The 27,529-nt window shown below is 40.8% G+C and overlaps 1 protein-coding gene and 1 long non-coding RNA gene across 6 annotated transcripts in view; one reads left to right on the top strand and one right to left on the bottom strand.

The window, feature by feature from the left end:
• The window catches only part of LOC112135242 (uncharacterized), a 112,164-nt gene extending 88,465 nt beyond the window's left edge, over positions 1-23,699 (top strand). Inside the window, exons 4-5 of one of the 2 annotated variants that reach the window (XR_002916535.3) lie at positions 7,532-7,597; positions 21,366-23,699. This is a non-coding gene — a long non-coding RNA (uncharacterized LOC112135242). Of the gene's footprint in view, positions 1-7,531; positions 7,598-7,831; positions 13,031-21,365 lie in introns of those variants that run through there. The other variant, XR_008510564.2, reaches the window with a different exon arrangement.
• The window catches only part of LGI1 (leucine rich glioma inactivated 1), a 40,196-nt gene continuing 24,621 nt past the window's right edge, over positions 11,955-27,529 (bottom strand). For 3 of the 4 annotated variants that reach the window (XM_024253059.3, XM_054521571.2, NM_001132524.1), the window contains 4 exon segments: positions 19,915-19,986; positions 17,177-17,346; positions 16,741-16,905; positions 11,955-13,146 (listed from right to left, as the gene is read on the bottom strand). In XM_024253059.3, the coding sequence (XP_024108827.1) occupies positions 12,311-13,146; positions 16,741-16,905; positions 17,177-17,346; positions 19,915-19,986 (1,243 nt within the window). In that variant the 3' untranslated portion in view covers positions 11,955-12,310. 4 annotated transcript variants of the gene reach the window in all.

Raw genomic sequence — 27,529 nt, 5'->3', positions numbered from 1 at the left:
AGAAGTAAGTATTTATTATTTTAAGGCACTAAGATTTGAGAGTTACAAATAAACCTAGAAAAGGGTTACCAAATAACCCTGCCTACCCTGATTGATATAATCCTTGTGAGTATAGCAGTCAATTACTATACTTAGTCAGGCATGGTGGCTCATGCTTGTAATCCTAGTTCTTTGGGAGGCTGAGGCAGGAGGATTAGGAGGACCAATTGAGCCCAGGAGTTTGAGACCAGCCCCGGCAACATAGCAAGACCACGTCTCTACAAAAAATAAAAAATATTAGCCAGGCATGGTGGTGTGCATCTATAGTTTCAGCTGCTTGGGAGGCTGAGGAAGGAGGATCGCTTGAGCTCAGAAGGAGGAGGTTGCAGTGAGCTATAATCATGCCACTGCACTCCAGCCTGGGTGACAGAGTGAGACTCTGTCAAACAAACAAACAAAAAACCCCAAAAAAGCATTAAGGCTCTAATTTGAGAGAGACAAAGGTTTAAATCCTAGCTCTTCTGTCTACTAAATCTACTAGCTACATGACTTTGGGTAGGCTTCTGAACCTCTCTGAACTTCAGTTCTTTCTCTGGAAAATAAGGATAATAATAGGATTGTAGGAAGGATTAAATGACTAAATGCATGTAAAATAGTGCATGTTCTGCACAATGTAAATACTTAATAAATTGTAACTATTTTTATTGCTTTCAATCATTAACAACATTTTTTGCCTATTAAACATAGGTACTCAGGCCATCTAAAGACAGGAGGAATGTGTGTAAGGCAGCTGAGTTATTGTATTAGATGGAATACTGTGTTTTAGGAGATGTGGAAAAGAGTAAGTTCTTCAAGATTTGGGTGAAAATAAGTGCATATATGACTATCTTGTGATAGTAGTGGGAAAGAGGTCTTTAAGTTTGGTCTTTTAAAATAGTATCTGTGCTTATTCACACTCCATTCAGAGTACTAGTCCCTCTTTACTAAACCTTGATGAATTCTGTGCTAAAAATATTTCTTTCCCATTTGGTGCAGTGAAATGTCATATCCATTAAACACCAACATACCAAATGCTGCTTGCAGATACTCAACCCAGCAAACCCAAGTCAACAGGAAATTGGATCTTCCTCAGCTTGTTCATACTGCACATCTCAACAGATTATTCTGAAGGATTATCTAAATGCTAATTATTATCTTAGAACTATCTTAGAATTATGAAATAAAGAACTCATCTACTATAAAGAAGGTGGTATTGGGTCAAGGTCTCCAAACTTTCAAGCTGTTTTTTTCCTCCTTTATAACAGATAGTTACAGAATTTTCAGAACTGGAAGGGACCTTTGGGATGACCTTGTCCAGTTCCAATATCTTCTAGAAAATTGAGGCACCAAGAAACTTAAGTGTCTTGCCACGGGTAATGCTTAAAACTAGTATGTTCTAGAGCTTTTGGACAACTTTTTCTAACCATAGGCTTGGAGCTACTAACATGATACTGGTTAGTCCAATGTGGTTATTTACATCAGAGGCTCCCAAATCCCAGTTAGTGGGCTGGTCGTGGGCTATCAACGTCAGAACCACTCAAGGAACATTTAAAAATAAAAATTCCTGGGTCTCATTCTTTGAAAATTCAGGTTTGATGGGTTTGAGGTAGAACTCCAGGAATCTGTATATTTAGTTAACTTTCTAGGTGATTTTGGAGTGGGGCACCCAGATTGGGGAACCATTATGAACACAAGTCAGTGTTTATGTTCTATTCTCTGCTGAGATTGGCTTATGATAATTGTAGCCACTGACTAGATACTTGCAGGAAAGCTAAATTAGGAAAAGTCTTGGACCACTAAGGAGCCTGTAAGATTTTAATCTGCAAGGCCAACTTCAAGGTGATTAAAGTATAGAGAGAGGGGAGCTAGTGCTGCCCTTGACAGATACAGATTGATTTGAGATGGAAACACATTCAAGTACAGAATGGAAAGTGATCTAAGAACACTTGATCTCTCCTCTCCCAGAGACGGGTGGCCACTAAATTAGAATTGGCAGCTTGACTTCACTTAGGAAAACATCATTCTGAAACAAAGGATACCAGTTTAAATATTTTAAAACAGAATATTTGAGGGAACATACTTTAAAACTGCATATAGAAAAGGTAACAGTAAATCATTACAAATAATAGACCAAGATGGGAGGTTATATTTTGCCAACTTTTGAAAAATAAGAGCTGGAAGGGATCTTTGAAACCTTTTAGTGAAGGGATTCTAGACACGTCTGCGGGTGTGGCCCTCCTTTAGTAACTCTGGCTCTCTAAGCAGAGGTTCTCAAAAGAGACCACACCTCCTACTGATAGCATTTGTTGTTTTGCCTGTCTGGTATTCTTTCCTTCCTTTTAATAGCACTCCAGTTTTACTTTAGGGAATCACTCTTACCTCACTCTCACTCTACGTGCTTCTCATCCGTGGGTTCCAGGGGTGGGAACATGGCCCAGCCTGGGCCAATAAGCATTCTACCCTTAGCCACAACAATTGCATCAGGATGGGCACTGGGCCGATGAGCACCAGCCCTGAGCTTTTGTTAGAACTACTGGAGAAGAGGAGTTCCCGGCCTTTCTGCTGGGCAAGGCTACACCAGCAAGACTAATGTTGGAGCTGTTGGTAGGCATTTTTCCACCATGAAAGGAGGGACTGACTTTGGAAAAAGTCAACATAGACCAAAATAGGGCCAAGAGTCAGGGAATGACAGATTTATGAAAATATCATCTGAGCATCTGGTCCAGATATTTCTGAAGCTAGATGTTCTTTTATGTTTCAACTAGTTTAGTTAGGCTTCAGTAACTTAAACCAAAAAAAAAAAAAAAAAAAAATCCTGGCTGCCATGAGTCCTCAGGGATCAGAATCTGGGCTGTGCATTTAGAAAAATCCTGATAATTCTGATACACTCGTTGAGAGCGGACGGGATTTGAAAACAGGAAATGGGGGTATGCACTTACTCAGCGGAGCACTTCTAGTTGACAATAGCTTAAGCTAGTTGAGGAAATTTGGCCAAAGTCACATGGCTAGAATACAATAAACGTCTTGTGAGCTTGATTCTGTCTTCTTCTGGGAAAAAAAAATATATATATATTATATATATAAAATATATAATATATATTTTATATATATAATATATATATTTTATATATAATATATATTATATAATATATATTTTATATATAATATATATTATATATAATATAATTTTATATATAATATATATTATATATAATATAATTTTATATATAATATATATTATATATAATATAATTTTATATATAATATATATTTTTATATATAATATATATATTTTATATATATAATATATATAATATATATAATATATATAAATATATTTTATATATATAATATATATTTTATATATTATATATATTTTTATATATTATATATTATATATATTTATATATATTATATATAATATATATATTTTATATATATTATATATAATATATATATTTTATATATATTATATATAATATATATATTTTATATATATTATATATAATATATATTTTATATATATTATATATAATATATATTTAATATATATATTTTATATATATTATATATAATATATATATTTAATATATATATTTTATATATATAATATATATTTTACATATATAGTATATATATTATATATATAGTATATATATTTTACATATATAGTATATATATTTTATATATTATATATATATTTTACAGTAAAGACACACATCACTTCATATAAATTTGCTGACAGGGACGATGTGGTAGAATTGCTTCATTTTATCGTTCAGGGATATCTGACTTTTATTGATGCAAAAGCCACACAGAAATTTGAAGAGCTATTTTTCACACAGTGTTCCCTCCACTGATGTAAAAACATTGACCACATTTTAACAACAGCAAGTTTTATTGGAACATAGGTAATTTTCTAGAGGCCAAAGTCCCTCAATGTTCCTCAATAAGAATGCGTGCATATCACACACTGTGACTCCTGTCGTCTTCTATGTTGGAGCACACCAATGCTGCTGGGGTGGTCCGCTCACTTCACTGCCGTCTTCTACCTGTAACTTCTTGGTGGGCCCCACTGCCTCACCTGGGTTTCTGTTCCACCTTTTCTTCTAGAGGTCCACAGACATCCTCAGCTCTCACAGAGAAAGATGTGATGGGGCGTAAGCATCTTCCACCTATCCTGATCAGTGATTACAGCTCCTATGCAATAATGCACCACTTTTGCAACTCATACCAGCTTAGCAGAATGGAGTGGTCAGATGCAGGCTCCCAGGTCAGACTTGCTAGCTGTATGTTCATGGACAAGTTGCTAATTTCATTAGTAAAATAGAGGTGTTAAGAGTAACCACCTCCTGGGATACTTGTGAGGCTTATACAGTATTTAATCTGCAAACCCACTCTATGACTATCATTATTCACATTCTGCAGATGACTTTGATTAGCTTGTCCCAGGTCCTAGAGCTAGAGGAGGCCATATTGGGATGCAAATCAAGGTCTGCCTGACTCTTAAACACATGCTGTTACCACTATGCCCACTGCCCCAGAGAGAGAAGTATTGTGGACACCAACAGGATTGACCTACAGGCAAAAAAAACCCAGAAAACATGTGTCATGATTCATTTCTTCTTTAGACCCTTACAGAAGTTACTTTTGCCTCTTTCAAGTCAAATTTTTTGCATGCTGGCTTTTAGAGATAAGCTCCACTGGTTTGTAAATTATTTAGGGGTAAGGACAATTTTTTGCTCATTTTAATTTTCTTTGTATCATCTACCATAGTGCTTTGCACATAGTAGGTGTTCAATAAACATTTTCAGTGAAATTGAGCTTGTGTTGTGTCCATACGTGTAAATACCTACCAAAAGCTCTATGATACTGGAGACACATCAAATTTCTGAGTGGCATATCTGTCTATCTGGCAGTTTACGGAGTTCTGAAGTTTTAATATATATTTGGTCTTTAGGCACTTTGCAGCATGGTACCACTGATGGATATGACCCAAATGAATCTTTCTTTGCTTCTTAACTGGTTGTATAGCTGTGGGAAAGTTACTTTGCTATTCTAAGACTCTGCTTTCTCATCTGTAAAACAATACTATTATCATAGGATTAAAGTACAGATAAAGCCCTCAGGATAGAGGCTGACTCATAGTAAGTGCTCAGTAAATGTCACCTATCACTATGATTAAATTAAAATGTTAAAGAATATGTCCTATATTAAAGACATTTTATTTTAGAATTGTTAAATATGTGTGTATAGATAGGGCAAAGAGAATGAAGTACGAACAACAATTATCCTGAGATCTGGCATTATTAAGAGGACCGATTTCTGGGATACAAATTTGCTGGGAATTACTGTTAAAACCTCCAGCCAGGGAGGATGCTCCCTCTGGGGCATCTCTGAGTAGTACTGACCACAGATGTGGATTCTTCTCCGGGGATAAAAATTTCAAAGGGTATAGGCTTTCTGAAAGTGCTAGTGTCAAGCTTCTTGCCTTTTTATTCCCCATGGCTTAATTCAGTCAGTTCCCATCCTTCAGTTTTGTGAACCAGGTCTTAGGTAGATCTTCAGTGTGTGTGTTTAATAAAGATTTACTCAGGAAATAAATTGTGTCTCTTTCACCTTCAAGCCTACCCAGGTTACCGGTGGGGAGCTGGCAGACTGTCAAATCCTATTCTTTTGGGGTAATCCATGGCCAGGAGCTTTTGTGGAGCTGGGAACTCACCACAGGGGATGTGGCTGCTTGTCAGAGATGCAAACAGGAGCACTGAAGCTTCTGGGCTTAAGTGAGTTGATTTTCACCAAGTTTTCGGACCCTCTTCAAAAAGTAGGACTGTTCTAGGAGCTTAGGGGTGGGATGGATGGAAGAATCACAGGTTTCTAAGACACAGTCCTGACCCTCAGAGATGTGTAACCTGGTGGGAGAGATGGATATATAGACAGCTAACCATAATGCAAGGTCACGTGAAACATGAGCCTTGCTCATGGTACAAAGCAAGGGGCCGAGAAACCCAGAGGAAGGAGAAATCACACCTAACTAGTTGGTTGAGAAGGGCTAAGATTTCAAAAGGTAGAAAAGTGGGGAAAGGGCATTCTGGGTGGTTGGAGCCACTGAAGCACAGAAGCACGTCAGTGCTTAGATGAATAGAGATCGGCAAATTGTGTGGGTAACTGGAATGTGGGTAAGGTAGAGGATGCAGGAGTGGGAGAAAAAACAGGCCAGAACTTGAACTCCACCTTCAGGACTTTCTAGGGCCATTTTAGGTCTTCTTGAAATGTGTTGTCCCTGGAGGCCCTGATGCTGTTGATAGAAATCATATTAAAATGCCTTATATCCCATATTATGATTAATATGTAATGATAAGAGCCGAATTGAGTGAGTTGAGCTGTAGTTGTTTCAGTTACCTATAGATGTGGTCCTGGGACAAATGCCAGTCCAGGGAGAGTTTGGAATCAGTTTGGCGTAAGTACAGAACTTGAGACATTACCATAGCAACCAAGTGTGTGATCGTTTTTCTAGTAATTCCTTTTTAATTTCCAAAAAGATTGGTTCACAATATATTGGCCCAAAATACACTGGGAATTTTAAAATTTTGATGGTTCAAAAATTTTCATACATTGGAATTTTTACATAAAATTTAGAAGCATTAATCTGATTGAAATAATATTACATTTTGAAGACATTTGAGATTGAAAATGAACTTGAAGATAGAGCAATAGAAATTATACAGTCTGAACTGTGGAAAGAAAAAGGATGGAAATACCTAGTACTTACCATCATATCTACATTACAGTAAATTATGCCTAAACCTTCTGAATTAGTTGGAGATAATTTTGTGACAAGTACAGAAATCCATTCAAACTAACCTGAAACAAAACAAAATGTGTGTGGGCATGGGTTGTTGTTAGAAGGTTATAGAAGTCCCTTGTATTAGTCTGCTTTTATACTGCTAGTAAAGACATACCTGAGACTGGGTAATTTATAAAGAAACAGAGATTTAATGGACTCACAGTTTCACATGGCTGGGGAGGCCTCACAATTATGGCGTTAGAGCAAGGGGCATCTTACATGGTGGCAGGCAAGAGAGAGCTTGTGCAGGGGAACTCCCCTTTATAAAAACCATCAGATCTCATGAGGTTTATTCACTATCACGAGAGCAGCATGGGAAAGACCCGCCCCCATGATTCAATTACCTCCCACATGGTCCCTCCCACAACACATGGGAATCGTGGGAGCTACAATTCAGATGAGATTTGGGTGGGGACACAGCCAAACCATATCATCCCTTGAGGAATTCAAGGGCAGGGAGTTGCATCCAATGCTAACCAGCATGGAGCCTGCATACATATAAAGACCTGGTCCCCTTGATCTAACTTGAGACAACTGAGAAGGGACATCTCAGCTCAGTTGTCTCAAGTTAGAGCAGCTACCAGGTTGCCTGAGGCTTTTATTGGAATTCTGTCACAGTTCAGTGCCTCCCTCCACCCAATCCTATTTCCATTTTCTCCTTCCCAGGTGATGACCTCAAGAGGACTCCTGAATTAATGTCTGTACAGTAACTTCTCAGAGTCTGGTTACCAGGTAACCCAACCGGGAACACTGTACCTCCCCATCTTCCTCTCACTATCCCTCCCTCCCCACTTCCTTTTCCTTTTTGCTCTCCCTTGTTCCCTCTTTTCCTCCCTCTTTTTCTCACCCTTTTTCTCTCTTCTTTCCTCTCTCTATTCTCTCTCCTGCTCTCCCTCAAACTGCATAGTTTCTCACTTCTGCTCCTTTCTGAGCTCTCATGTCATTCTCTTCTCACTTTCTGACCAGTTTCCTCAGCTCTTCCGGCACATGGACCATGATGGCTGCCCCCAGATGGTGTCTTCAGCTCCCCAGTCACCATCACTGTGGTATATGCTGTTGGTATCTCACCCCGATGCCTATACTGGGCTGATGTCCTCATCTTGCAGCTGCTGTGGGTGTCGGTTAATAACAGCTCATAAGTGTACCCTTCTCTGGAGGACTATCCTTTACCAACTGGAAGCTTCTCTCCTGGAGATGCCCAAAAGGTTTTGCCCCACATTCCTTGGCCAATGACTGTCAGATGGGTGGGGGCATGCAAAAGTCCATCCTCCTTGCCTCAAGGCAGGATACACTCTGTGGTACAATTCACACTCTGGACAGCCCCCTAGGATCGGGTGCAGGCTGCCTTTTCCTGTCTTTGCATAGCATCTTCCCCTGTCCCATGCTGCTCCTCTCACTCCCTTCAGGTATAGCCTCGGAGCACTCCCTCAATCAATCCCTCTGCCTCTAAAGACCCTGATTTAGGCTCATCTCCTTACAGATCCTGTGCCTGTGGCAAATTGGCTCAGTCTTTGCTGTCCTAATTCCAAATACCCAGGAGACAGAACTCTCTTAAAGTTCTTTCTCTTTGAACTCCCATTCAAAGACCAATGCTCCCTACGTGCAGCTTGGCTCAGGCTGAGCTCAGCCCAGCATCTAGGACAAACACCTGGAGTTCATTTCAGGTGAACATTGGGAACGCATTACAGGTGCAACCTTCTGTGGCTGCAGAGGAGACAGAGTTAAATAGAATAGGGTAGATGAAGGGTACATGGAGAGGGGACAACTCTCAGAAAAGGCTAGTCAGTTCCTGCAAAGGTGAACCCTACCCTACCCGTGTCCTCCTCCTTAGTCTTTCTTGAATTAATTTTCTTGGTCTTCTCTTTACCCCTCATCAATCTTCCCATCTACATGCCAAGTTCTAATCAGATAGTGAATGTTTGAAAAGTGGCACCACGTGATGGAGAAAGGACTAGGCTGAGTGTCAGAATGGAAGGTGGTCCTAATTCAGCTAGCTCGCTTCACATACACCTCTGGGTCTCCAGCTTTAAGGTAAATTAGAGAGTCAATTTGCTAGCTTCAACAGACAGTGCTTTTCTGAAAACAAGAAGGGCTGACTGGGTGCTTTGGCTTACGCCTGTAATCCCAACACTTTGGGAGGCTAAGGTGGGAGAATTTCTTGAGGCCAGGAGTTCAGATTTACCTGGGCAACATAGCAAGACCCTGTCTCTACAAAAATTTAAAAAATTAGCTGACTGTGGTGGTACATGCCTGCAATCTCAGTTATGCAGGAGGACCACTTAGCCCAGGAGTTTAAGGCTGTAGTGAGCTATGATTGCACCACGACATTACAGCCTGGGCAACACAGCAGGACCCTAAAATTAAAAAATAAAAACAAATAGGGCAGAATCTGGGTCTTTTAATCTCTGCATTCCTGAATTCAGCACAACACCTGGCAGAAAGAACACTGATAACGTATTTTCTAAAAGGAGCTATTCTCAGCTGGGTGCGGTGGCTTATGCCTGTAATCCCAGCACTTTGGGGGGCCAAGGCAGTGGATCACCTGAGGTCAGGAGTTCAAGACCAGCCTCATCAACATGGCAAAACCCCATCTCTACTAAAAATACCAAAAAAAAAAAAAAAAAAATAGCCAGGTATGGCGGCAGGCGCCTGTAATCCCAGCTACTTCGGAGGCTGAGGCAGGAGAATTGCTTGAACCTGGGAGGCGGAGGTTGCAGTGAGTCCAGATGGCACCACTTCACTCCAGCCTGGGTGACTGAGCAAGACTCCATCTCAAAATTAAAAAAAGAAAAAAGGAGTTATTCTCTAAAAAATGAAATGATGGAGAGTTACATTAAGATAATAAGGTAGAGCATGATCCCAAAGTATGCAATATTCTGAGTGTAGGGTGCCTGTTAGCAATAACTATCACTTGGTAAGGGCTCAGTTGTGCCAGTTCCATGTTAAGTATTCTACTGCTGTTGTGTAACAAATCACCCAAAAACTTAGCCATTTAAAACAATGTAAGCCATTTTATTATGCTCATAGAGTCTGTGGGTCAGGCATTTGGACGGGACACAGTGGGGATGGCTTGTCTCTGCTCTGCAATGTCTGGGGCCTCTGCTGGGAAGATCTGACGTCTGGTAGTGACTTGTCAGCTGGGGCTGGGATCACCCAGAGGCATCTTCACTCACAGAACCGGTGGCTGAGGATGGCCTTGGCTGGGTCTGTTGACCAAAGCACCTACGTGTGGTTTCTCCATGGGGGCTGAGCTTCATCACAGAATAGTAACCTCAGGCTAGTAGGACTTTTGAAGGTGGCTGCTCACAGCTCCAAAATCAAGTGTCCCAGTTTACAAGATAGGAGAGAAGCTTCATCATTTTTATGACCTAGCCTCAGAAATCAACTATATTATTCCCACCACATTCTATTACAAGCAAGTCATAAACTAATTCACGTTTAAAAGTAGGTGAACTAGGTACTGCCTCTTGATGGGATGGGGGAGAGGCTGTCACAGAGCACGCGGGATGGCAGATATTGTTGTGGTCATATTTGGGAAATAAAATCTGCCTTGCGTGTACTGTCTCAATCCTTCCATTATCTTTGGAAGTAGGTATTATTGTCCCTCTTTACAGGGAAAGAAACTGAGGCTCAGAGGGGCTAAGCAACTGGCCTGTGGACAAAGCTAGTACATGGCAGAGCTGGAGTTCAACCTAGTCTGTACAGAGCAGGTGTTCTCCAATAGCATATGATGCTGCTTACAGGAAAAGGGAACTGAAAAAAATAAGACATTCAAAGGCCAGTTCGGGAGTGAGGTATTCTTCTCTCCCATAATCCTGATGTCAGAGTTAATGTCTTCCCCATATGGGAATCTGGTTCCTGTGCATAACTCCCCAGGGAGTTGCTTCCCAGAAACTATGTAAGTATGTGTGTACCTGTGATGCCTCAAGTCTTCCAGAGATGCACTGTGTGCCAGCGGCTGCTGTCTGCCCTCCCCGACCACACTTATGTGGCAAAAGAGTCCAGCAAACAATGAGCAGGAGCAAGCTCTGACCCCCTCCGTGAGGGCAGCACACAGAACCAGTTAGTGCCAGGAATATCTTCTCTGCCATGATCCCCCTTTAAAATTACATCTTCCCTTTAAGTGCAAACAAGAACCTAGACTTCCAGAAAGTCATCTTGATACTCCCAGGATACTTATAATCTGGAATCTTTAGAAGGTACTTGGCACTCACTGCTTTCTCTGTAGGTTTTTTGTGTTCTAACAACCCAGTTAGTCTTCTAAGGCCTCAGAGGGCAAGGTTCATGCCCTATTCTGCCTCAATCCCCCACCCCTGCTGAACAATACCCCATTCTTAGTAGGTAGGCAATAATTAGGTCAAAAGGCCTCAGAAAGTTTATTATGATATTATAACAGGAGGACACGTGCTTCTTTAAAAGTGTTTTTTGAGAGCCTACTATATCACAGGCATTGTGCTAATGACCCATGTGATCTAGAAGCAGAAATTTAGAAAATCAAATATGAGCCTTTTGGGCACTCTGCAGCAGGTAAATAACAAATCAAAATTGGTATCTAGAAGTGAAGCATCCTTGGTCAGATTAAGAGGCCCTCATGACAGGTACATTTGAGGCAAGCACTGTAAGGTTACAATCTCTATCAGCTGTCAGATGTTTAGAAAGACCCTAAATAGGGTATTGAGATCCTAATTCTTGATTTTACTTTCTCCTAGAAATTGTCTGAGTGATGATTTTAGCTGGGGTTATCAGTCAGGAAAGGATGGGCCTTGCTGTCCTTCATTTCAAATCAGTCTTCTTGTAGTAGGCAAATTTCTCTACCTTTCTTTTAATTTGTCACCATTTCACCTCAAATTATCCCTAAGGGCCATGACCTTTGGAAATACCTTTGAGTGTTCAAAATCAGCTGATCCAGCCACAGATAAACCTGGTCATAATCCATGGGTAATCAATATCAGATTACCCATAATTTTATCTTCACTCATTCTTCACACCGTAAATCCTTGATCCAAATACAATGCTATTATATAAAACTATTTCTTCAACATACCAACAACAAGAATGAAACAGCTCCTGTAAATAATTACCTTTGGGATATGAAAGAAAATGTAAACATTTTATTTGGCAGTTGTTTCTGAACACATGAATAAATAAATGGAAAAGTACATATTAATATTTCTTTTTGGAGTAACAGATACCATTAAACGCTTATTTACACGTCTTCACTGCAAAGAACAGTTACACAATTAAATTTTGTCTTGTAAAAGGTAACTTCCCACATCACTGGACTGGACAGTTAAGGATGGAGATACTGGTAGTGCTTGGTTCTAGCAGTCTCAATGTTTGAAAGGCATTCATTTGCAAGTGTGATAAGAAGAGTCATCATGCATTGAGTTCATCCGGGTCATGTACTGTAGAAAATTTCTGATGGCAGCCACAGAATTTGGTGTCTCATGCGCTTAAGTCAACTATGACATGTTTGTAAATCTGTGTATTTCCCTTAAAACTGGAAGCAAAAAGAAAATTACGCTTATTAATGGACACATGTGTGAATGATCTTGGTGCCTGAACATTTAATTCCTGAAATTTCACAAATTTGGCTTTCTCTGCATCCCAGTTATACACTTGAGTAAAGGAGTAATCACTTCCAAGAATTGCATATTGGTAATTATTTATCTGAAGAGGCTGGAACACCATGGATCCTCGCGATGGCATCCTCTGAATATCCTGGAACGAGGAGCCTCCCCATTTCATGACTTTGGAATCACCAATGAATCTTGTCAAGCAAATGTACACGTCCCCTTTCACTGAGAAGTGCTTCACTGCGTACACATCCTCCATGTTAGGAATGTCAGTTTGGTTAGTGAATAATTGTGTTGCTTTGTTCCACTGATAAATTACAGGACGCTGGGAACTACTAGACAAAATTAAATGAGGCGTTCTGAGTGTCTGAGGTGTTCTGACTATTTCTAGATATTCCACATCAGTGTCCCTGTACCACGCGTGTAAGGATTGATGGGAGTAGAATCCGTTTCCGTTCCATTTGTAAATGGTAGTAAAACCAGCTTTTGAACTGTCAGCAACAACAAAGTACCAGTTGTTTTCAATCTTGAATGTTTCAATGTCATTGGGTTTTCGGATTTTGAGAATTTCAATATCCTGGATTTTTATGAATTTATTTGCAAAACTGTCTCGTTTATAGATGTGAGAGCCACCAAACAGCTGGGCCACAATAACATAGAGCTGAGTTTCAATGACTATAGGCTTGCATACTACAGTGGATGTGCCTGGGAAAAGACAAAGGAGAGATTAGTTGTGTGGCCATCCTCTTTTGGAGCATGTAAACATGCAGGCTGGGGCCATACAACTTCCACCCAAATCAGCCTGAAACAAGAGATCTCCTTGGTTGATTAGGCAAGGCTGGTCTCCAAAGCCCAATGGCAGCAGTGTCCTGAAGTTCTGTGCCTTTGTGCCTCGTGGGGTCTTGTTGCCAACAATTGAGTTGTTAATGTCATATCTAGCCTGCTCTAGATGTTCAGGACACACAGCTATGGCCCGAGTGTTCTCCTCTTATTTCTTGCAGAAAGAAAGCATTAGTTTCCCTGATACAAAAGGAGTTAATCATAATTCTAATGAAAACTACTGTTTACTGAGCATATATTATGTGCTTTCTCAATTTACCTCATTAATTTTCTGAACAATCTTAAGAGATAAATATTATCCTTTTTCCACATGAGTAAACTGAAGCTCAGAGAGGCTGTTCTGGTAGCAGAAGGCAGAGTTGGGGATTCAAAGCCAAGCCTACCGGCATCTCTACGCTTTTAACCCAAGCTGGGGACAAGTTAGCTATTCCAGGACTTCAAATTTGGGTTATCTAAGATCTTAGATAACCAAAGGCTAGTGCTGTGGTCTGGGTAGCCCATGGCTCTACTGTAAATGTTTTGCTCTAAGTCTGAACTGCTTCCTGCTCTAGAATAACTCGCCTTTCCCCTGCAAAGAAAGGAGATGCCACTTGTCACTTTTCTGGAGCTTTAGGTCACCGGTGGCAGGAGTGAAGAGAAGGAAGAGGAATCTTTAAGAAAATCAATAGAGGGGTGCAGCCATGGGCAGTGCTCCTGAAAGTTATTTTGGGAAATCACAGAAAATGATGTGGGATCTGTCAGTGGCCTAGCTTGGTATCCTTTGGGAAAGAGTTTGACATTTATCAGTAGATTCTGATCTCGCAGAAGGAGTTTGGCTCTAGAAAATCCAGAGGCAGCTGGGCAAATTTGGGCTTTAGGCCTCTTCTGACTACAGTGCTAGTGCAGGGCAGAAAGTTCTACATTAACTCTCTCTACTAATTGGCTTCATCCATAGGCAAAATAGTTTTATTTGTGACTCTTTTCAGGGCTAAACTGGTTGTATGATCTTAAGAAAATCATTTAACTTCTCTGAGGCTCAGTTTTCTTTTCTGTACAACGAGACTTTAGACTAGATTAAGGATGGCCACCAGATTCCAACACATGTACCAATACTGATTGGCTCATTGAGTGTGATTGTGTGGGGAACTGTGGTGAGAAGGATTCTGTGGCCGTGTGTGCACTCTACATGAAAGATTCCCATGATAGATTAGTGGTGCCTGTCTAGAGTGAAGGAAGGGATAATGACTGAGTATGGGGCACATATTTGTCATCTGCTATGGTTGGAATGTTTCTGTCCCTCCAAAATTTATGTTGTAGCTTAATCCCCAGTGTAATAGTATTAAGAAGTGGGGTGTCTAGGAGGTGATGAGATCATGAAGACTCCACACTCATGAATGGAATTAGTGCCCTTGCTAAAGGGCTTGAGCGAGTCTGTTAGATCTTTTTTTGCCCTTCTGCCATGTTAGGACACAGAGAAGGCACCATCTTTGAAGCAGAGAGTGAGCCCTCACCAGACCCTAAATCTCCTGGTGCCTTGATCATGGAGTTCCCAGCCTCCAGAGCTATGAGAAATAAATTTCTGTTCTTATAAATCACCCAGTCAAGGTATTTTTTGATACAGCAGCAGGAAGGGACTAAGACATCATCTTAGACAAGATGAGCTCTGAGGTGCCCTCTGAAAGTTTGCAGATGTGTGATTTATTTCTCTTGTAAGTGCTCATCTAAAGAGTCATTCAAAGAAATTGACGAACCATACACAAGTAAGAAGAGCCTGGTTTCGACTGCACAAAACCCTGCTATAGTCCACTGGAAAACTTATGGGGGCCTAGGGAAGCATGACCTTCTTCCTTCAGAAAGGAGGATTCTAAAAGGGTCTCAGTTTGGAAGGGATCCCTTTATTTAAGCAACCCCAGCCTCAAGCAAGCCTCAGACCTGTCTTGGTCCTTTGAGCAATGAGGGTGATGGCTACCAGCAAAATCTATCACGACCCTCCATGCCTTGTCTAAAGGGTTACCTTTTATGGGGAGGTGTGAGTGCTCTTGAGAGCAGATTTAAAGGTATTAGAAGCTAAAACTGGTATTAAAAATTGTAGAGGGAGCCCTATGTTCTAACTTATGACTTATAATTTTAAAAATTATTAAAATGGGAAAGAAACTTAAGAGATCAGCTAAGTAAGGCCAGGCAAGGTGGTTCACTCCTGTAATCCCAGAACTTTGGGAGGCCAAGGCGGGTGGATCACTTGAGGCCAGGAGTTCAAAACCAGCCTGACCAACTTGGTGAAACCCCATCTCTACTAAAAATACAAAAATTATTGGGGCGTGGTGGCGCATGCCTGTAGTCCCAGCTACTTGGGAGGCTGAAGGACAAGAATCACTTGAACCCAGGAGGCTGAGGTTGCAGTGACCCCAGATCACGCCACTGCACTCCAGCCTGGGTGACAGAGCAAGACTCCATCTCAAAAAAAAAAAAAAAAAAAGAGATCCAGCTAAGTAAAAGTTTTCATAGAAAGAATTAGATTCCGGCCGGGTGCGGTGGCTCACGCTTGTAATCCCAGCACTTTGGGAAGCCAAGGTGGGCGGATCATGAGGTCAGGATGAAAGTTCAATACCAGCCTTGCCAATATGGTGAAACCCCGTCTCTACTAAAAATACAAAAATTAGCTGGACATGGTGGCACGTGCCTGTAGTGCCAGCTGCTTGGGAGGCTGAGGAAGAAGAATTGCTTGAACCCGGGAGTTGGAGGTTGCAGTGAGCCGAGATTGTGCCATTGCACTCCAGCCTGGGTGACAGAGCGACACTCTGTCTCAAAAAAAAAATAATAAATAAATAAATAAGAAAAGAAAGAATTAAATTCCATGGCCAAATTAAGGGTGAAAAATATTGGAAAAATGTCCTCACTGCAGGACTTCTCAGATCCACAGATGTCTATATTATGAATCTACAAGACCAAGATATGGTTCATGAATTTATTGGACCACAAAATCCTTTTTGTTACAAGGCATACATTAACATTTTGTAGAAGAAATGTTTGTGTAACAAATTTGAGACTTATTGATCTAAAGTAACTTTCTTATTTTATAGTTAAGAAAAAGGGATTGGGGGTGTCAGTGAGTATGAGCAGCTTGCCCAAATAAGACTGTGGCAGAACCTGGACTAGAACTCATGATTCACCATCCAATACTTTTATTTGAAGAAAAATAATCAAATATTTACTGTTTATGTATTATACTAGACCCTATGCTAAGTTTCTTGAATATGTGTTCACATGATCTTATTAACAACCTTGTGAGTTAAGTATTAATATTATTCCCGTTTTACAAGTGGGGAAATTATGGCTTAGAGAACAATCCCAGGTCACTTAACAAATGGTAGAGTTGGAATTCAAATGCTAAAGCATTCCCCTATACCACTCATCTTTCCTTGTTGCCCTTGGCTGAAGCAGTTTAAATTCCCACTCAAAATATCATTAGGCTTTTCATACCTGTAATGTTGTCATAATTCCGGAAGGTCTTTTCCACATGGTCCCATTCAAGGAAAATGCATTTTCCAGTAAAAGGCTGAGCGATGACTACATACTCATCATTCAAATAAGAAAAAGTGTCTATGGACAATGATTGATAAGGCAGGTCTTGAGACTTTGCAAATTCTGCAAAAATAGGAAATGATAAGTAACTATGAGCTAATACCTCTTTCCTTGGCTAGATCTCAAATATTCATAAGAAATATACTTATTTCAGAGAATAGTAAAATGGCCATTTTACTTTTAAACACATGAAGCATTGTCAATGGTTCATATTTTTTAAAAATTAAATTGCTCAGCTAGTTTTTAAGATATTAAAAACATCAGTTCCTGCACGTGAAAAAAAAGGTAGCCCTTATTTTAATTTTATGAGGTGGAATGATGATGAGTACATTACCTGTAATGATGCAATCGAAATCCTTGGAGGAGAGACTATTGATTTTGCGCTTCTTGTATTCTGGGGGGCCTTCGCAGTAGATGTCTTCAACAGTTGCATTGGTGTGGCCAAGCCATTCCACTAGCCATTTCAGTTTACAGTCACAATTAAATGAATTACCCCTCAGGTCCCTGAAAGACAAACTTCAGCTGCTTTTGCTGTACAAGGGCCCTACCCATACAGGAAAGAGTTCTACATCAACAATTAACATGTGCAGAATGACCTTACCCTGCTTTACATCCTGCCCTATAACCTGCCTGGAACCTGACTGACCACTCATTCACTTTGGGCTCAGAGAGTTAGCACCATGCACACTTGAAGACTACCCAGTCAATGGAACCTCATCACTTACTCCCTCTTGAATTCTAAAGTGGCTTAGTCTAGGGCTGTGCTGTCAATAGAAACAGTATATGAACCATAATTGTAATTTAAAATTTTCTATAGCCACGTTAAAAAAGTAAAAAGAAGCAGGTATAATTCATTTTAATAATATGTTTTATTTAACCCAATACATACAAAAGATTATCATTTTGACACATCATCAATATAAACATTATTGAGATATTTTACATTCTTTTTTATACTAAGTCTTTGAAGTCCAGTGTGTATTTTATACCTATAATATATCTCAATTCAGGTGCTAAATTTTACCAGAAATAGATGATCTATATTTAGATGTCATAAAATTCATAATTGAAAAAAAAGGTGTATATATCCAAATTATTCCAAGCATACTTAACATTTTCCAATAATTGAGCTGAGAATCAGCTTTTAAATTTAAAATTAACTGTTAAAAAATTAAGTAAAATTTAAAACTCAGTCTCTCAGTTGTACTAGGAGCACATTTTAGGTGCTCAGTGACCATAAAGTCTGGTGGCTACCCTATTGGACAGCACAGGTCTAAAGGACAGAATGTAGTATTATTGTAATGTATTAATTAAATCAAGTGAGCTATTTGCTTTTCTTCTTCCTCACAGACATAATTAATCCTGATCCTCTTCCGTGGTCTACAAATTCAGCTTAAATAGGAAATGACTTTGACACAGCAGAGTTAACACAGACATACAATCGCTCATGCCTGTAATAAGTTATACAGCATAGACCATTTACATGTCCACATATGACCCCAACTCACCAAGTTCTCTGTGTATGCATTGCTTCTGTTCAGGAATTCCACCTCCTTTCCTGGTCACACAGAATTCTTAAGATAGGTGCTGCCTACTCTTCACACCACACATAAATAATTTTTAAACGCCCAAACATTTAAAAATGTTTTTTAGAGGATACTTTCAAGAAAGCCAAGAAATCCACTAAAAGGCAAGCTGGCATGGATCCTTGTACTTGTAAGATAATTCTTGATTTGGGCATATTAGAGTAGGTCCAAACGGCTAAACCCATCTTGGGATTCCCATGAGAGACTGAGCCAATTTCAATATTTTTTTGTTTTGTCTTTCACTAGTGTAGGGTATAGACTGACACAAAAATGGGGTAAAGGACCCCCAATGAGCTACATCCCATGTCACCCATGGAATGTGTTCTAACTTCCAAGACACTCCCAGAACCGACCTAGTCTCCCAGGAGAACTCTGACCCACACTAATGAGTGGCAACCTTTCAGGCTACTGTAAACCAGAGAGGATAACTGTGGTCTGTCCAGGACTCTCTTGGAAGAATCCTGATTTGGGCATTCTCCTGGAATTAAACCATCATTCAGGAATTGGGGTAATAGACATGGAGGAGGGGCTGGGGAAATACTGCAAGGAACAAAGAAAGTTTTTCATTAGGCTACTGATTTGAAGTTAAATACTGGGCTTGGAAGAAAGTACTTGACTCAGATTTTCTTTTTGTTTGTTATTGGAGAAAAGTTGTTTTGAATATATATTCTACAGCAAAGTACCTGAATAATTTTTTTAAAAAGCTTTTGTTTTCATGTATCCTTTCATTTGTTCCTGTCTTCCACCTTATGACATTTAAATACCTTTCTAATCTTCTGGAAAGCAAATAATGAAGCTGAATTGCTTTTGAGAGGTTTAGGCATATATTACTTGCTTTGCTTACAGCAAAATATACAAATTCCTGCAAAGATCTTTCACTCGGAGGCTTAAAAGTCAAAGTTTGAAAGCTCTTTTGTTTGAAAAAGGGTCAAAAATAATTAAGTTCATTCCCTTCCTGGGGCTTAAGCCAAATTCCTGAGGATTAAGCTTAGAGTTGTTGTTCAGTCTAATGAGAAAAAAGGCAAACTTTTCTCCCTTCCCCCACTTCCTGCTCCATTTCTCTGTTGATTGACCAACCCAAGGATGTAACCTTTCATCTTTATTCTGTCAGTTTCCCAGACTCCTTTATGTTTTTCCTTTGTAGCCCTGTTTCCTGGACCTCATGAGAAAAAAGGGATTTTGAAATTTCTAGCCGGGTCTCTTCCCACCCCATCAAAGTCCCTTATCATCGCTCCCTGCGGTATTGACACACACTTTGTCAAAGGAATGCCTGGGTGCCATGTATTCAGAATTTCCAATGATAAATACCATAGAAGACTCAAATGTTAGTCCATGTAAATTTAAATTTTTGGCCAGTTAAAATTTAGATTTAAAAATCATAATTTTAATTTAAAAGCCAATTAAAAATTCTAATAATCAATACCAGGCTTCCTTGTTAATGACTGCAAATTAATTAATTGTTCAGTGATTTCTTAGGTCCTCTTACACATTTGTTAAAGAATCCAGGCCTTTGAAAATATCTTTTGGGAGTGTCTGGAGATTGTTGTTTGCAAGGCTCCTGGAAAAAAAAAAAAAGGTGATGTAAACTGTAGTGATAAACAAAGGCATTTAATCATAAAGCTTAGTTATGAGTCTCTTTTGTCATTTCCAGCCTACTAAATGACTTGCGGTCCTTTTTTTTTCTTCTGAACTACTACTCAGATTCCTGCTATTGTCCTTTCGGTTCCTAACCTGTTCACTTCAACACCCACTCCATATTTATTTACTTTTATTTCTTGAGACAAAAGTCTCGCTCTGTCACCCAGGCTGGAGTGAAGTGGTGTGACCTCAGCTCACTGAAACCTCTGCCTCCCGGGTTCAAGTGATTTTCCTGCCTTAGCCTCCCGTAGCTGGGATTACATGTGCCTGCCACCACACCTGGCTAATTGTTGTATTTTTAGTAGAGACAGGGTTTCACCATGTTGGCCAGGCTGGTCTTGAATTCCTGAGCTTCGGTGATCCACGCGCCTCGGCCTCCCAAAGTGCTGGGATTACAGGCACACTCAATATTTAAACAACACTTTATGTTGGTTAAAAACAACAACGATTCCTGGGCATTGATCTTTCCATTTAGAACAGAACACGGGAGATTCACACTCTCAGACACTCAATCTAGGGGATATCTCCCAAATGATGACTAACAAAACTGGTGAGTGTCCACCTCCAAAATGCTCCCCCCATCCTCTTGCCTGGGCTGCCCCATTCTCCCTGCTTCCTCCTCTCTTGCTCCGGAGAGCAACCAAACCTCCAACCCACAGTGCCGGTAGCTCTAACACTTCCCTAGCACATCCTTTCTCCTTTCCAAAGCCCACGCCTCCTTTTCCTTTCCAGCACCATTCATTCCACCTCAGAAAAAAGTTTTCTTATAAATACCTATCCATCTATTCTCTTTAATCATCCCCCTCTTTCTCCTTCTGGTTCTTTTCCTGTGATCACAGGAATGGTTTTCCCTTTCCCTTTCTATTTGTTCTTCCGTAAATCACTAGAATGATTCTAATCAAGGTTAATGAGTAAAAAAATGTCCTGATAATGTCAAGGAAAGGGAAATGTGTCCCTAGTACACAAATATAGACATAGCACAGTGCTAATGCTGTATGACCAGGGAAGGTCACCAGGTAGTGTAATTTTCTATTTTTAACCAGCACCATATATATACACATGTTATAAACTTTTCTTAGAGGTGTTTTTTTTTTTCCACCATAAAAATAAAAAACTAAACTAAAACTAAAGAGCCCATACCATTAACCTCTAAACCCTTGAAAATTCTCTCAACTTCCCTTTAAAACATTCTCAAAAGTCTATGTCTTCTACCTCCACTAATTAAATATAAGATTTCTCAAGTGCAAACATTCATGATTTTTAGAACTTATTTTTAAGTTAGTTACATTGTTTTTCTAGGTTTTAGAAATTACTGCTAGTTTGGAAAATGGTTCTCAATGAACCTTGGAATGCAAGAATAGGAACTGAGTCAGAATGTTCCATTGTCAATGGCGGTCCAATTGTGACAAAGAGCATGGCTTTTGGAGTGATTCTGAGCTACGTTTGAAATCCTGACTCCAGCATTTACTGGCTGCGTGACTTTGGTAATGTATCTTCTTGGAAATTCAGTTGTTTCATTTTTAAGTGAAGATAATAATACCTTATCTCATAAAATTATTGAAAAAAGGAAATGAGATAATCAAGGATGGTGCAGGCATCTGGACTACTCTCAGTAGAGTGGCTGGTGTCAGAAGAGGAGAATGGCTTCTGTCCGTATGTTGTCCAAGAAACAACGTTTAGAAACAGACCACATGAATGAACTGCTATGGCTGTCCACATACAGCAAAATTAATAAAATGCTGCTAAGGAAGACTATTCAAGAGAATGTCTCCATAATTCATCTTACTGACTGGTGTTTGAATGAAGAGATTTTCTGATGTCTTGGACCAGTCCAGAGTCCTCCCATGTTATGTGTCTCAGTTTATTTTCTGGCACAATGTGGCTTAAAGTTATCACACTAACTTCTAAGTGGATGTCCCTTCCTCTGAAGCTGGTAAAAACTGCAACTGGCTGCAGGGCATAAATTTAGAGGAGGGTGAGTCACAGGACAGTGGGCATGTAATGATTAAGCAGTCAAATCCTGAATTACTACTGCCAATAGGGCTACACAGGAAAAGGCACCATGCTTGTTTTACTGTCCAAGTGGAATTCTTTTTTTTTTGAGACAGGGTTTCACTTTGTTGCCCAGGCTGAAATATAGTGGCGCGATTACAGCTTACTGTAGCCTCAACGTCCCTGGCTCAAGTGATCCTCTGGGCTCAGCCTCTCCAGTAGCTGGGACCACAGGTGTGTCCCACCATGCCCAACTAAGTTTTTTTTATTTGTAGAGACAGAGTCTTGCTATGTTGCTCAGGCTGGTCTTGAACTCTTGGGCTCAAGCTATCCTCATGCCTCTTCCTCCCAATGTGCTGGGATTACAGGTGTGAGCCACCGTACCCTGTGGAATTCTTTTAAATAATGAGTGAATCTGGAAGTTCTACTTCCTGCCCAAAGGAGTAGAGCTTTAGGCCTCACATGATCCACATGCAAGCTAACCACAGAACAGATGGCAAAACAGAGCTGCAGACTCGGAGCTATGGGGCTTCCAGAATGGAGAGGCAGTATTTTTGCATAACAAGATGGAGGGCTTCTAATTCACCAGAATTGCGAGATGGGGCTGAGAAGGACAAGCTGGCCCGATGGGCTGTGGAATGCGGCATTAAATTTCCTGAGAACCTCTTGTGACAGGCTTTTGCCTTGGGAACCAGAGGGTGTGGGAGGCAGGGGAGCCAGAGGGAGAAATGGTGGGTGGATTCGCTGAACCCAGTGTCAACTCTTTGCTGCTCTGCTACCAAAAATTCAGTGAAATCCTTGCCCACAATGAACTGCTCTTAGAGGAGAGAGGATGAAGCTTCATGTCTAGGTTTCGTGAGTGATGGGCATGAGAAGGCTGCCTGGATTCACTAAGAAAAGCAGAATCAAGAGGAAGTAAGATTCAGAAATGAGAGCTAGGCTTCCAGACACCCAAGGCCAGGGAGCTGGAGTTCAGACAGCTTCCCTAAGTCTCTGGGAGGCCCCGATGACATCAGGTTACATTTGGATAAAAAGAAAGCAGGCAGAGGGATTTGGGCAGAGAACGACTTAGGAAAGCAATGCTGACAGAGCCTGAGAATTATTCTGCAAAAAATGTAACAGGTTGCCAGGGCATGGTGGCTCACACCCGTAATCCCAGCACTTTGGGAGGCAGAGGTGGGTGGATCACCTGAGGTCAGGAGTTCGAGACCAGCCTGGGCAACAAGGCAAAATCCTGTGTCTGCAAAAAATACAAAAATTAGCTGGGTATGGTGTGTGCCTGTGGTCCTAGCTACTCTAGGAGGCTGAGGTTGGAGGATGGTTTGAGCCTAGAGCTTGAGGCTGCAGTGAGCCATGATCGTACCACTGCACTCCAGCCTGGGTGACAGAGTGAGACCTTGTTTCAAAAACAACAAGAACAACAAAAAAGAGATATAAGGGATTGTGTAAATAAACGATGGTCCATATGTAACACGGAATATTTTGTAGGAGATTTTAAAAATGAGGTAGGTGTAGGGTTACTGGAATCTTTCACTTTTCTATGTAAATACATATTTATGTTGTGAGTTTTTATCATCAAGCATGTATTATTATTTTATAATCAGAAGAAACAAAGAATAAAGTTGACTTTTTGAAAGGATCCTGTTGCTTAGTATTTGTATTTATCTATGGTTCTGTCCAGTGAGGGTTCAGTCATTCGAAATCAATCATTTGGCTGCATTCATCAAGTTCCAAAGCTACCTACAGGGTTAGATTAGGAATTACTGAACTTGGGGGCCTGAGTGGTTAGGTCATGCAAATGTCTTTCACAAGACCTCCTGCAGGAGGGAGCTGCCTGTTTCCTAGAAAACTCCCATGCGGTTTCAGGCCCCTCACCCTCTAGGGAGGTTTGGGGCTACAAGGCAGCCGAGGCTTGAAGCCACCGCTGTGGTTCTTTGCGCCAGCTTAAAGCCAGCTGTGATGAGGGCCTGTTGCCTCCACAAATCATCATGGGCATCTGAGGGCTTCAGGGAGATTCGCTGCATTGGAGGGCTGCTGAGGGCACCGGGGTTGGGGCACCAGGAAAAAAAAAGGGCAAGTCACGCGACGCTACCTGAAGCCTCCTCAGCATTTAGTCATTAAAAAAGGGTAAATAGAATGAGATCCTGTGTCTATCAGGGAATTTTAACAGCTGGAGAGACTGAGATAGCACTTTGTGGGTTAGGGTTAGGGTTATTTTAGGGTTGATGTCAGGATTATTTGATTCTTCAGATTCCACCTCTGCACTGAGTTTTGCTACCAGAAAGCAAAATACCTGGATAAAATTTTCCCAGTTCTGTCTTCATCCCACTCCCAGCTTCACAGAGTAATGACTTAATATTATTATTAACTTTTCCTCAACAGAAGCTCTAGTTGCTATATGTGCTATGTATTTGTAAAACTGGTTGTAGCTATTCTTTCCTGCATCACTTAGTGTAGTGTAGTGGTTTAAGTGCCAACTTCGTCCAAATCCCCCAGGGATTAAATTTGAACGTCATCACTCTTAGGAATGTGTCCTTAGCCAAGTTAATTTAACCTCTCTGGGTTTCTGTTTTGACATCTACAAAACTGAGTAAAGGGTATGAATTTCACTTATTGTGAGAACTAACACATGTAGCTACTAATATTTTTATATACGTATCTTTGTAATGGATTCCAGGAAAAACTGTATCTGCAGGTGAATTTTTAAACCTTATGTGTTAAGACCACAAAACTAATCTTTTTCTTTGTTGTTATTGTCATTAAACAGTGATATTAAATACCTAAACACTTTAAAATATTTGCTTCAGGAAGCTGAGATCATCTATTCTTTCTGCCTCTCTTAGGGATAATCCTATGCATTGGTATTCTTAAAAGTCCCATCTTTTACTTTTATTGATACACACACACACACACACACACACACACATAAGCACATACTACATATGCACATATATATGTAATAATAATTATTTCTTCACTTCAAGAAAAGTTGGAAAGTGCAAAAATTATTTTTTTAAAAAAGGAGAGAAATAATAATTATCATAGCAGAAGTAACCACTGTTAAGATTTAGTCATGTTTTCTTCCAGCCATTAATACAGAGCCCATCAAAAGCAAGTGATTCTGGAAAGCCATGTTACGGGTCCTGGCTCACAGAGTGTCTAGTCCTTCTCTTTCCTCTAGAGTGTCAAGACTTGAGAGAGTGTCACCCTGAATTGCGGTAGGGGACCCTCCTTCCTCTGCAAAGATCTGTTAGCCAAGGGCTGTTAAGCAGGGCTGAATTTTAATACTAGATATAAGAATTCTTAATTCTTAGGAATAGGAAGAAGAAAAATTATGAAGGACAGAGAGGCAAAGAGTCCCAGGTAGCCACCAGAACTGTCAGGAAAAAGACTTTCTACATGTTTTGGTTTAAGGAGTACCAGGCTCCTGCGCTGGCCGAAGTGGACCCCTTGCCAGTCAGACTCACTTTAGGGCCCAGAACTCAGCCACAGAGTACAGGGGTGACGTGGACAGGGAAGTGGATATCTGAGTTTGAGTTCAGGCTATTCCCTTTTCTTTTTTTTTTTTTATTTTTTTTTTCTTTTTCTATAAAGTGAATGATCACTGGGTCAGACTGATCTCCAAGTTCTATTCTTGCTCTTAAATCATAGCTTTGTCATTTTCACTGAGAGGCTATGGCTTCATCTTTAAAATTAATAGATGACACTAGGATAGGTGATAATTTAGGCCACATACTTAGGGGTCAGTGCGTTTGACAACAGGCTTTTCTAGGGGATGGAGGTCACACTGGGTGACACCAGAATATCCGATTGGGGTGGGGTGGAGCTGATTGGGAGAGGGGTGAAGACACAGTCAATGAGAGACTTGAGGAAACATTTCATCAATGTTCCTTTATTTCTAGGATAATTCTGCAATGAGTACTAGAAGGATGGTTCTCTTTCCATTATCTGCAGTGCTAGCATAGTGCCTGGCACAAAGTAAGCCCTCAATAGATACTTTTATTTATTTATGTATTTATTTATTTTGAGATGGAGTCTCACTCTGTCACCCAGGCTGGAATGCAGTGGCGCTATCTCGGCCCACTGCAACCTCCGCCTCCCTGGTTCAAGCAATTCTCCTGCCTCAGCCTCTTAAGTAGCTGGGATTACAGGCATACCCACCATGCCCGGCTAATTGTTGTGTTTTCAGTAGAGATGGGGTTTCACCATGTTGGCCAGGCTGGTCTTGAACTCCTGACCTCAAGTGATCTGCCCACCTTGGCCTCCCAAAGTGCTGGAATTACAAGCATGAGCCACCGCACACAGCCTAATAGATACTTTTAAATGAATGAATGAATGAGGCAGGCTGGAGTAGACGAGAGGAAGCGTACATATCTAGGCAAAGAAAAGAGCAGAGGATGCTCCTTTGAGGTCCCCTGTGCCAAGGCACTGGGGGAGAAAGCTCAAAGCCCTGTGAGTGACTGCTGCAGTCCCCACCAGCTGGTGTGGACCCCCCCTCAGGAAGGACCCTCCCTCCCCACAGCCCCACTGTGGTAGAAATCCCAAGGCAACGTGGAGGCTCTTTAAAGTTGCCTTCAACTAAGCACCATTCTCTAGGTCCTGATTCAGAGTTCACCTAAGAAACATTCTTTTATTTATTTATTTATTTATTTATTTATTTGAGACGGAGTCTCGCTCTGTCACCCAGGCTGGAGTGCAGTGGGGCGATCTCAGCTCACTGCAAGCTCCGCCTCCCAGGTTCATGCCATTCTCCTGCCTCAGCCTCCCAAGTAGCTGGGACTACAGGCACCCGCCACCATGCCCGGCTAATTTTTTGTATTTTTAGTAGAGATGGGGTTTCACCGTGTTAGCAAGGATGGTCTCGATCTCCTGACCTTGTGATCCGCCCGCCTCAGCCTCCCAAAGTGCTGGGATTACAGGCGTGAGCCACCGCGCCTGGCCAGAAACATTCTTTAAAACAACTGGGATATTGTGCAGCTGAATGTCTAGTTACCTTGAAACTGGCTGAGTAAGGTCAAGTGTTCTCAAAGGCAGACGGCCATTCCTTCTTGACAGAAATGATGACCATTTCCTGCCCTTTGGTGTTTTCATCATTTACCCAAGAAAACCTCCGATTATGACTGTAGAACCCACTGGAAACTCTTCTCTCTAAGGCAGACCAGACTGGCTCAAACACCACGTTTGTTTCAGTGCCACCGGGCTCTGCTGCTAAGAAAGCATCGCCCACAGCCATCTGGGGTGCACCCAGCCCCCCTGCAATGCAGATTCTCAGCTTCGGTTTGTGTCTCTCTGAACCTGCGGCGGTGCAAGTGCAGTTACTTTAATTTCATAGAAAGTGTTTAAAGGGGATATACACTATAGCATTTAGAATCCTGATTCAGGACTAATGGAGGTTATGCAGTGAGTTTTAGTTTTTTCCTACACAGTGGTGCTTACTACATACCAGGCCCTGTTCTGAGCACTTTGTAGTT

The sequence above is a fragment of the Pongo abelii genome, chromosome 8 (assembly GCF_028885655.2).
Source record: "Pongo abelii isolate AG06213 chromosome 8, NHGRI_mPonAbe1-v2.0_pri, whole genome shotgun sequence".
Lineage (NCBI taxonomy): Eukaryota > Metazoa > Chordata > Mammalia > Primates > Hominidae > Pongo > Pongo abelii.
This window is presented reverse-complemented; position numbering and strand designations above follow the sequence as displayed.